This window comes from Pseudophryne corroboree, unplaced genomic scaffold, assembly GCF_028390025.1.
Source record: "Pseudophryne corroboree isolate aPseCor3 unplaced genomic scaffold, aPseCor3.hap2 scaffold_656, whole genome shotgun sequence".
NCBI classification, from domain to species: Eukaryota; Metazoa; Chordata; class Amphibia; order Anura; family Myobatrachidae; genus Pseudophryne; species Pseudophryne corroboree.
The window spans coordinates 144,850-156,872 of record NW_026970244.1 but is presented as its reverse complement, the minus strand read 5'-3'; the positions used below and the strand labels follow the sequence as shown (position 1 = coordinate 156,872).

Genomic DNA, 12,023 nt, shown 5'->3' with positions numbered 1-12,023 from the left:
CTGTATAACCGCCACCTCTCCCGTGGACCCGGGTTATAATTACAGAGCGTCTCTCCTCAGCCATGCTGCCGGTGACTGACTGCTCCTGCTGTATAGCCGCCACCTCTCCCGTGGACCCGGGTTATACTTACAGAGCGTCTCTCTTCAGCCATGCTGCTGGTGACTGACTGCTCCTACTGTATAACCGCCACCTCTCCCGGGGACCGGGTTATACTTACAGAGCGTCTCTCTTCAGCCATGCTGCCGGTGGCTCTGACTGCTCCTGCTGTATAGCCGCCACCTCTCCCGGGGACCGGGTTATACTTACAGAGCGTCTCTCTTCAGCCATGCTGCCAGTGACTGACTGCTCCTGCTGTATAACCGCCACCTCTCCCGGGGACCGGGTTATACACAGAGCGTCTCTCTTCAGTCATGCTGCCAGTGACTGACTGCTCCTGCTGTATAACCGCCACCTCTCCCGGGGACCGGGTTATACTTACAGAGCGTCTCTCTTCAGCCATGCTGCCGGTGACTGACTGCTCCTGCTGTATAACCGCCACCTCTCCCGGGGACCGGGTTATACTTACAGAGCGTCTCTCTTCAGTCATGCTGCCGGTGGCTCTGACTGCTCCTGCTGTATAACCGCCCACTCTCCCGGGGACCGGGTTATACTTACAGAGCGTCTCTCTTCAGCCATGCTGCCGGTGACTGACTGCTCCTGCTGTATAGCCGCCACCTCTCCCGGGGACCGGGTTATACTTACAGAGCGTCTCTCTTCAGCCATGCTGCTGGTGACGGACTGCTCCTACTGTATAACCGCCACCTCTCCCGGGGACCGGGTTATACTTACAGAGCGTCTCTCTTCAGCCATGCTGCCAGTGACTGACTGCTCCTGCTGTATAGCCGCCACCTCTCCCGGGGATCGGGTTATACTTACAGAGCGTCTCTCTTCAGCCATGCTGCCGGTGACTGACTGCTCCTGCTGTATAACCGCCACCTCTCCCGGGGACCGGGTTATACTTACAGAGCGTCTCTCTTCAGCCATGCTGCCGGTGACTGACTGCTCCTGCTGTATAACCGCCACCTCTCCGGGGGACCGGGTTATACTTACAGAGCGTCTCTCCTCAGCCATGCTGCCGGTGACTGACTGCTCCTGCTGTATAACCGCCACCTCTCCCGGGGACCGGGTTATACTTACAGAGCATCTCTCCTCAGCCATGCTGCCGGTGACTGACTGCTGCTGCTGTATAACCGCCACCTCTCCCGGGGACCGGGTTATACTTACAGAGCGTCTCTCTTCAGCCATGCTGCCGGTGACTGACTGCTCCTGCTGTATAACCGCCACCTCTCCCCGGGACCGGGTTATACTTACAGAGCGTCTCTTCAGCCATGCTGCCGGTGACTGGCTGCTCCTGCTGTATAACCGCCACCTCTCCCGGGGACCGGGTTATACTTACAGAGCGTCTCTCTTCAGCCATGCTGCCGGTGACTGACTGCTCCTGCTGTACAACCGCCACCTCTCCCCGGGACCGGGTTATACTTACAGAGCGTCTCTTCAGCCATGCTGCCGGTGACTGACTGCTGCTGCTGTATAGCCGCCACCTCTCCCGGGGACCGGGTTATACTTAGAGCGTCTCTCCTCAGTCATGCTGCCAGTGACTGACTGCTCCTGCTGTATAACCGCCACCTCTCCCCGGGACCGGGTTATACTTACAGAGCGTCTCTCCTCAGTCATGCTGCCGGTGACTGACTGCTCCTGCTGTATAACCGCCACCTCTCCCGGAGACCGGGTTATACTTACAGAGCGTCTCTCCTCAGTCATGCTGCCGGTGACTGACTGCTCCTGCTGTATAACCGCCACCTCTCCCGGAGACCGGGTTATACTTACAGAGCGTCTCTTCAGCCATGCTGCCGGTGACTGACTGCTGCTGCTGTATAGCCGCCACCTCTCCCGGGGACCGGGTTATACTTACAGAGCGTCTCTCTTCAGCCATGCTGCCGGTGACTGACTGCTCCTGCTGTATAACCGCCACCTCTCCCGGGGACCGGGTTATACTTACAGAGCGTCTCTCCTCAGCCATGCTGCCGGTGACTGACTGCTCCTGCTGTATAACCGCCACCTCTCCCGGGGACCGGGTTATACTTACAGAGCATCTCTCCTCAGCCATGCTGCCGGTGACTGACTGCTGCTGCTGTATAACCGCCACCTCTCCCGGGGACCGGGTTATACTTACAGAGCGTCTCTCTTCAGCCATGCTGCCGGTGACTGACTGCTCCTGCTGTATAACCGCCACCTCTCCCCGGGACCGGGTTATACTTACAGAGCGTCTCTTCAGCCATGCTGCCGGTGACTGGCTGCTCCTGCTGTATAACCGCCACCTCTCCCCGGGACCGGGTTATACTTACAGAGCGTCTCTCCTCAGTCATGCTGCCGGTGACTGACTGCTCCTGCTGTATAACCGCCACCTCTCCCGGAGACCGGGTTATACTTACAGAGAGTCTCTTCAGCCATGCTGCCGGTGACTGACTGCTCCTGCTGTATAACCGCCACCTCTCCCGGAGACCGGGTTATACTTACAGAGCGTCTCTCCTCAGTCATGCTGCCAGTGACTGGCTGCTCCTGCTGTACAGCCGCCACCTCTCCCGGGGACCGGGTTATACTTACAGAGCGTCTCTCTTCAGTCATGCTGCCGGTGACTGACTGCTCCTGCTGTATAACCGCCACCTCTCCCGGGGACCGGGTTATACTTACAGAGCGTCTCTCCTCAGTCATGCTGCCGGTGACTGACTGCTCCTGCTGTATAGCCGCCACCTCTCCCGGGGACCGGGTTATACACAGAGCGTCTCTCTTCAGCCATGCTGCCGGTGACTGACTGCTCCTGCTGTATAACCGCCACCTCTCCCGGGGACCGGGTTATACTTAGAGCGTCTCTCCTCAGTCATGCTGCCAGTGACTGGCTGCTCCTGCTGTACAGCCGCCACCTCTCCCGGGGACCGGGTTATACTTACAGAGCGTCTCTCCTCAGTCATGCTGCCAGTGGAGGCGAGCTGCTCGGGGTAAACTGCGGGATGTGAGATACCCAGGGACTGATGTCCCTGTAGCCAGAGACTCAGGCTCCAAACCCCGCAGGATTTGACGGAGCCCCCCCAGCAGCTCCCCCGCAGCAGCATGGCAGAGGTACACTACCAGACTGGGGCAAGAAAAGAAAACAAATGAAAGAGAAATCTCTGGAAGTGAGCGGCTCTCCCAGTCTGGGGTATAGAGGGGGAGGAGCCAGTCACACACATTTACATTTTAAAGTGCCGGCTCAACTGATCACGCATCTATACCCCATGGTACTTACTCCAGCGTCCCCTATGGATGAGAGAGAAATCTATATTATTATTATATATGAACGTGCTCCCGCACAAGATACAGCAACACAGCCCATACGCACTCGCACAATGCGCAGCTGTAACCCCTTCCTCATTATAAGCCGCCATATTGTCCTGCCATCGGCATGCACAGATAAACTCTACAACATGCGTCATGTAATGTTATCGTTACTACACTCTCACCGTGAACTCCGGCGCATCCTCAGGTCTCTGGATGCTGCTGATGTCCCAGCTCTGAATCTCCTCCCCGGTCTCGTATAGCCAGAGCCGCAGCGTCCCATCCTACAGCCATGACAAATCAGAGATCACTGCGCGTCGGCAGCACGCCAGGACACAGGGATAGCAGAACCGCACAGCAGAGACATACACAACCTCCGTCACAGATCCCAGAGTCACACTGCACAGCAGAGACATACACAACCTCCGTCACACATCCCAGTCACACTGCACAGCAGTGAGATACACAACCTCCGTCACACATCCCAGAGTCACACTGCACAGCAGAGACATACACAACCTCAGTCACAGATCCCAGAGTCACACCGCACAGCAGAGACGTACACAACCTCCGTCACAGATCCCAGTGTTACACCGCACAGCAGAGACATACACAACCTCCGTCACAGATCCCAGAGTCACACTGCACAGCACAGACATACACAACCTCCGTCACAGATCCCAGAGTCACACTGCACAGCAGAGACATACACAATCTGTCACAGATCCCAGAGTCACACCGCACAGCAGAGACGTACACAACCTCCGTCACAGATCCCAGTGTTACACCGCACAGCAGAGACATACACAACCTCCGTCACAGATCCCAGAGTCATACCGCACAGCAGAGACGTACACAACCTCCGTCACAGATCCCAGTGTTACACCGCACAGCAGAGACGTACACAACCTCCGTCACAGATCCCAGAGTCACACTGCACAGCACAGACATACACAACCTCCGTCACAGATCCCAGAGTCACACCGCACAGCAGAGACGTACACAACCTCCGTCACACATCCCAGAGTCACACTGCACAGCAGAGACATACACAACCTCCGTCACAGATCCCAGAGTCACACTGCACAGCACAGACATACACAACCTCCGTCACAGATCCCAGAGTCACACTGCACAGCAGAGACGTACACAACCTCCGTCACACATCCCAGAGTCACACTGCACAGCAGAGACATACACAACCTCAGTCACAGATCCCAGAGTCACACCGCACAGCAGAGACATACACAACCTCCGTCACAGATCCCAGTGTTACACCGCACAGCAGAGACATACACAACCTCCGTCACAGATCCCAGAGTCACACTGCACAGCACAGACATACACAACCTCCGTCACAGATCCCAGAGTCACACTGCACAGCAGAGACATACACAATCTGTCACAGATCCCAGAGTCACACCGCACAGCAGAGACGTACACAACCTCCGTCACAGATCCCAGTGTTACACCGCACAGCAGAGACATACACAACCTCCGTCACAGATCCCAGAGTCATACCGCACAGCAGAGACGTACACAACCTCCGTCACAGATCCCAGTGTTACACCGCACAGCAGAGACGTACACAACCTCCGTCACAGATCCCAGTGTTACACCGCACAGCAGAGACGTACACAACCTCCGTCACAGATCCCAGAGTCACACTGCACAGCACAGACATACACAACCTCCGTCACAGATCCCAGAGTCACACTGCACAGCACAGACATACACAACCTCCGTCACAGATCCCAGTGTTACACCGCACAGCAGAGACGTACACAACCTCCGTCACAGATCCCAGAGTCACACCGCACAGCAGAGACGTACACAACCTCAGTCACAGATCCCAGAGTCACACCGCACAGCAGAGACGTACACAACCTCCGTCACAGATCCCAGTGTTACACCGCACAGCAGAGACGTACACAACCTCCGTCACAGATCCCAGAGTCACACTGCACAGCACAGACATACACAACCTCCGTCACAGATCCCAGAGTCACACTGCACAGCACAGACATACACAACCTCCGTCACAGATCCCAGAGTCACACTGCAGAGCACAGACATACACAACCTCCGTCACAGATCCCAGAGTCACACTGCACAGCACAGACATACACAACCTCAGTCACAGATCCCAGAGTCACACTGCACAGCACAGACATACACAACCTCCGTCACAGATCCCAGAGTCACACTGCACAGCAGAGACATACACAATCTGTCACAGATCCCAGAGTCACACCGCACAGCAGAGACGTACACAACCTCCGTCACAGATCCCAGTGTTACACCGCACAGAAGAGACGTACACAACCTCTGTCACAGATCCCAGTGTTACACCGCACAGCAGAGACATACACAACCTCCGTCACAGATCCCAGAGTCACACCGCACAGCAGAGACATACACAACCTCCGTCACAGATCCCAGAGTCACACTGCACAGCAGAGACATACACAATCTGTCACAGATCCCAGAGTCACACCGCACAGCAGAGACGTACACAACCTCCGTCACAGATCCCAGTGTTACACCGCACAGAAGAGACGTACACAACCTCCGTCACAGATCCCAGAGTCACACCGCACAGCAGAGACATACACAACCTCCGTCACAGATCCCAGAGTCACACTGCACAGCACAGACATACACAACCTCCGTCACAGATCCCAGAGTCACACTGCACAGCACAGACATACACAACCTCCGTCACAGATCCCAGAGTCACACTGCACAGCAGAGACATACACAATCTGTCACAGATCCCAGAGTCACACCGCACAGCAGAGACGTACACAACCTCCGTCACAGATCCCAGTGTTACACCGCACAGCAGAGACATACACAACCTCCGTCACAGATCCCAGAGTCACACCGCACAGCAGAGACATACACAACCTCCGTCACACATCCCAGAGTCACACTGCACAGCAATGACATACACAACCTCCGTCAAAAATCCGAGTTACACTGCACAGCACAGACATACACAACCTCAGTCACAGATCCCAGAGTCACACTGCACAGCAGAGACATACACAACCTCCGTCACACATCCCAGAGTCACACTGCACAGCAGAGACATACACAACCTCCGTCACACATCCCAGAGTCACACTGCACAGCAGAGACATACACAACCTCCGTCACAGATCCGAGTCACACCGCACAGCAGAGACATACACAACCTCCATCACAGATCCCAGAGTCACACCGCACAGCAGAGACGTACACAACCTCCGTCACACATCCCAGAGTCACACCGCACAGCAGAGACGTACACAACCTCCGTCACAAATCCCAGAGTCAAACCGCACATTAGAGACATACATAACCTCCGTCACACATCCCAAAGTCACACTGCACAGCAGAGACATACACAGCCTCCGTCACACAACCTCCGTCACACCGCACAGAGACATACACAAGCTCCGTCACACATCCCAGAGTCACACCGCACAACAGAGACATACACAAGCTCCGTCACAGATCCCAGAGTCACACCGCACAGCAGAGACATACACAACCTCCGTCACAGATCCCAGAGTCACACCGCACAGCACAGACATACACAACCTCCGTCACAGATCCCAGAGTCACACTGCACAGCACAGACATACACAACCTCCGTCACAGATCCCAGAGTCACACTGCACAGCAGAGACATACACAATCTGTCACAGATCCCAGAGTCACACCGCACAGCAGAGACGTACACAACCTCCGTCACACATCTCAGAGTCACACTGCACAGCAATGACATACACAACCTCCGTCAAAAATCCGAGTTACACTGCACAGCACAGACATACACAACCTCAGTCACAGATCCCAGAGTCACACTGCACAGCAGAGACATACACAACCTCCGTCACACATCCCAGAGTCACACTGCACAGCAGAGACATACACAACCTCCGTCACACATCCCAGAGTCACACTGCACAGCAGAGACATACACAACCTCCGTCACAGATCCCAGAGTCACACCGCACAGCAGAGACGTACACAACCTCCGTCACAAATCCCAGAGTCAAACCGCACATTAGAGACATACATAACCTCCGTCACACATCCCAAAGTCACACTGCACAGCAGAGACATACACAGCCTCCGTCACACAACCTCCGTCACACCGCACAACAGAGACATACACAAGCTCCGTCACACATCCCAGAGTCACACCGCACAACAGAGACATACACAAGCTCCGTCACAGATCCCAGAGTCACACCGCACAGCAGAGACATACACAACCTCCGTCACAGATCCCAGAGTCACACCGCACAGCACAGACATACACAACCTCCGTCACAGATCCCAGAGTCACACTGCACAGCACAGACATACACAACCTCCGTCACAGATCCCAGAGTCACACTGCACAGCAGAGACATACACAATCTGTCACAGATCCCAGAGTCACACCGCACAGCAGAGACGTACACAACCTCCGTCACAGATCCCAGTGTTACACCGCTCAGCAGAGACATACACAACCTCCGTCACAGATCCCAGAGTCACACCGCACAGCAGAGACATACACAACCTCCGTCACACATCTCAGAGTCACACTGCACAGCAATGACATACACAACCTCCGTCAAAAATCAGAGTTACACTGCACAGCACAGACATACACAACCTCAGTCACAGATCCCAGAGTCACACTGCACAGCAGAGACATACACAACCTCCGTCACACATCCCAGAGTCACACTGCACAGCAGAGACATACACAACCTCCGTCACACATCCCAGAGTCACACTGCACAGCAGAGACATACACAACCTCCGTCACAGATCCGAGTCACACCGCACAGCAGAGACATACACAACCTCCATCACAGATCCCAGAGTCACACCGCACAGCAGAGACGTACACAACCTCCGTCACACATCCCAGAGTCACACCGCACAGCAGAGACGTACACAACCTCCGTCACACATCCCAGAGTCACACCGCGCAGCAGAGACGTACACAACCTCCGTCACACATCCCAGAGTCACACCGCACAGCAGAGACGTACACAACCTCCGTCACACATCCCAGAGTCACACCGCACAGCAGAGACGTACACAACCTCCGTCACAAATCCCAGAGTCAAACCGCACTTTAGAGACATACATAACCTCCGTCACACATCCCAAAGTCACACTGCACAGCAGAGACATACACAGCCTCCGTCACACAACCTCCGTCACACTGCACAGCAGAGACATACACAGCCTCCGTCACACATCCCAGAGTTACACTGCACAGCATCTTCTGCGGCCTGAAACACCACAGCACCAGCCATCACACTACAGAGGATACACACTACGACACACGTATAGTAATCACATGACACTACAGAGGATACGCAGAGCGCAGGAGAGAGCGCACACCACAGAGAGCGCAGGAGAGAGCGCACACCACAGAGAGCGCAGGAGAGAGCGCACACCACAGAGAGCGCAGGAGAGAGGGCACACCAGAGAGCGCAGGAGAGAGGGCACACCACAGAGAGCGCAGGAGAGAACGCACACCACAGAGAGCGCAGGAGAGAGCGCACACCACAGAGAGCGCAGGAGAGAACGCACACCACAGAGAGCGCAGGAGAGAACGCACACCATAGAGAGCGCAGGAGAGAGCGCACACCACAGAGAGTGCAGGAGAGAGCGCACACCACAGAGAGCGCAGGAGAGAACGCACACCACAGAGAGCGCAGGAGAGAGCGCACACCACAGAGAGCGCAGGAGAGAACGCACACCACAGAGAGCGCAGGAGAGAACGCACACCATAGAGAGCGCAGGAGAGAGCGCACACCACAGAGAGCGCAGGATAGAGGGCACACCACAGAGTGCAGGAGAGAGCGCACACCACAGAGAGCGCAGGAGAGAGCGCACACCACAGAGAGTGCAGGAGAGAGCGCACACCACAGAGAGCGCAGGAGAGAGCGCACACCACAGAGAGCGCAGGAGAGAGGGCACACCAGAGAGCGCAGGAGAGAGCGCACACCATAGAGAGCGCAGGAGAGAGCGCACACCACAGAGAGCGCAGGATAGAGGGCACACCACAGAGTGCAGGAGAGAGCGCACACCACAGAGAGCGCACACCACAGAGAGCGCAGGATAGAGCGCACACCAGAGAGCGCAGGAGAGAGCGCACACCACAGAGAGCGCAGGAGAGAGCGCACACCACAGAGAGCGCAGGAGAGAGCGCACACCAGAGAGCGCAGGAGAGAGCGCACACCACAGAGAGCGCAGGAGAGAGCGCACACCACAGAGAGCGCAGGATAGAGCGCACACCAGAGAGCGCAGGAGAGAGCGCACACCAGAGAGCGCAGGAGAGAGCGCACACCACAGAGCGCGCAGGAGAGAGCGCACAGCAGAGAGAGCAGAGAGAGCGCACACCAGAGAGCGCACACCAGAGAGCGCAAGAGAGAGCGCACACCACAGAGAGCGCAGGAGAGAGCGCACACCACAGAGAGCGCAGGAGAGAGCGCACACCACAGAGCGCAGGAAAGAGCGCACACCACAGAGAGCGCAGGAGAGAGCGCACACCACAGAGAGCGCAGGAGAGAGCGCACAGCACAGAGAGCGCAGGAGAGAGCGCACAGCACAGAGAGCGCAGGAGAGAGCGCACACCACAGAGAGCGCAGGAGAGAGCGCACACCAGAGAGCGCAGGAGAAGGCGCACAACACAGAGAGCGCAGGATAGAGCGCACACCAGAGAGCGCACACCACAGACAGCGCAGGAGAGAGCGCACACCACAGAGAGCGCAGGAGAGAGCGCACACCACAGAGAGCGCAGGATAGAGCGCACACCAGAGAGCGCAGGAGAGAGTGCACACCACAGAGAGCGCAGGAGAGAGTGCACACCACAGAGAGCGCAGGAGAGAGCGCACACCACAGAGAGCGCAGGAGAGAGCGCACACCACAGAGAGCGCAGGATAGAGCGCACAGCACAGAGAGCGCAGGAGAGAGCGCACACCACAGAGAGCGCAGGAGAGAGCGCACACCACAGAGAGCGCAGGATAGAGGGCACACCACAGAGTGCAGGAGAGAGCGCACACCACAGAGAGCGCACACCACAGAGAGCGCAGGATAGAGCGCACACCAGAGAGCGCAGGAGAGAGCGCACACCACAGAGAGCGCAGGAGAGAGCGTACAGCAGAGAGAGCAGAGAGAGCGCACACCAGAGAGCGGACACCAGAGAGCGCAAGAGAGAGCGCACACCACAGAGAGCGCAAGAGAGAGCGCACACCACAGAGAGCGCAGGAGAGAGCGCACATCACAGAGAGCGCAGGAGAGAGCGCACACCACAGAGAGCGCAGGAAAGAGCGCACACCAGAGAGCGCACACCAGAGAGCGCAGGAGAGAGCGCACACCATAGAGCACAGGAGAGAGCGCACACCACAGAGAGCGCAGGAGAGAGCGCAGGAGAGAGCGCACACCATAGAGCACAGGAGAGAGCGCACACCACAGAGAGTGCAGGAGAGAGCGCACACCACAGAGAGCGCAGGATAGAGCGCACACCAGAGAGCGCAGGAGAGAGCGCACCACAGAGAGCGCAGGAGAGAGCGCACACCATAGAGCACAGGAGAGAGCGCACACCACAGAGAGTGCAGGAGAGAGCGCACACCACAGAGAGCGCAGGAGAGAGCGCACACCACAGAGAGCGCAGGATAGAGCGCACACCACAGAGAGCGCAGGAGAGAGCGCACACCACAGAGAGCGCAGGAGAGAGCGCAGGAGAGAGCGCACACCATAGAGCACAGGAGAGAGCGCACACCACAGAGTGCAGGAGAGAGCGCACACCACAGAGAGCGCAGGATAGAGCGCACACCAGAGAGCGCAGGAGAGAGTGCACACCACAGAGAGCGCAGGAGAGAGCGCACACCACAGAGAGCGCAGGAGAGATCGCACACCAGAGAGCACAGGAGAAAGCGCACACCACAGAGAGCGCAGGATAGAGCGCACACCAGAGAGCGCAGGAGAGAGCGCACACCACAGAGAGCACAGGATAGAGTGCACACCAGAGAGCGCAGGAGAGAGCGCACACCAGAGAGAGCGCACAGCACAGAGCGCGCACAGCAGAGAGCAGGAGAGAGCGCGCAGCAGAGAGAGCAGGAGAGAGCGCACAGCAGAGAGAGCAGGAGAGAGCGCACAGCAGAGAGAGCAGGAGAGAGCGCACAGCAGAGAGCGCAGGAGAGAGAGTGTCACAGACACGAGAGCACTTACTCCTGACCCGGAGAGAAGCAGTTTCTTCAGACCGGGAGGCACCAGCAGCTGTGACACAAATCTGTAAGAAGACACGAGAGAGATATGAGCAGTGATAAGATATCACACGGCGGCAGATGGCGTCTCAGGCCTATCTGTATCTCTGATGTCATACGCTGAATTATCTGTCTGATACACAACTGCTATTACACCTAATCACACGTATTATTATATTCATGTACGCAAACACCCCACTTATTATTATATTCATGTACGCAAACAGCCGTAACACTAAAGCCCCTCGCCTCCGTTCAATCTTACGGTGACCCTCCCATTGTTCTGGACTCCTCGCTCAAGAAACGTTTGTCCTCAATTACCCCCCACCACACCGTCTCTTCAGTATGTTCCTCCATTACCCCCCCCCCGCCACACCGTCTCTTCAGTATGTTCCTCCATT

At 56.6% G+C, this 12,023-nt stretch overlaps 1 protein-coding gene across 1 annotated transcript in view; it reads right to left on the bottom strand.

The window, feature by feature from the left end:
• WDR4 (WD repeat domain 4) overlaps positions 1 to 12,023 on the bottom strand; it is a gene marked incomplete at its 5' end in the record, with an annotated part of 204,981 nt that overhangs the window by 114,027 nt on the left and 78,931 nt on the right. The window contains 2 exons of the mRNA XM_063954481.1: positions 3,538 to 3,636; positions 11,588 to 11,648. Coding sequence (XP_063810551.1) covers positions 3,538 to 3,636; positions 11,588 to 11,648 — 160 coding nt within the window. The remainder of the gene's footprint in view (positions 1 to 3,537; positions 3,637 to 11,587; positions 11,649 to 12,023) is intronic.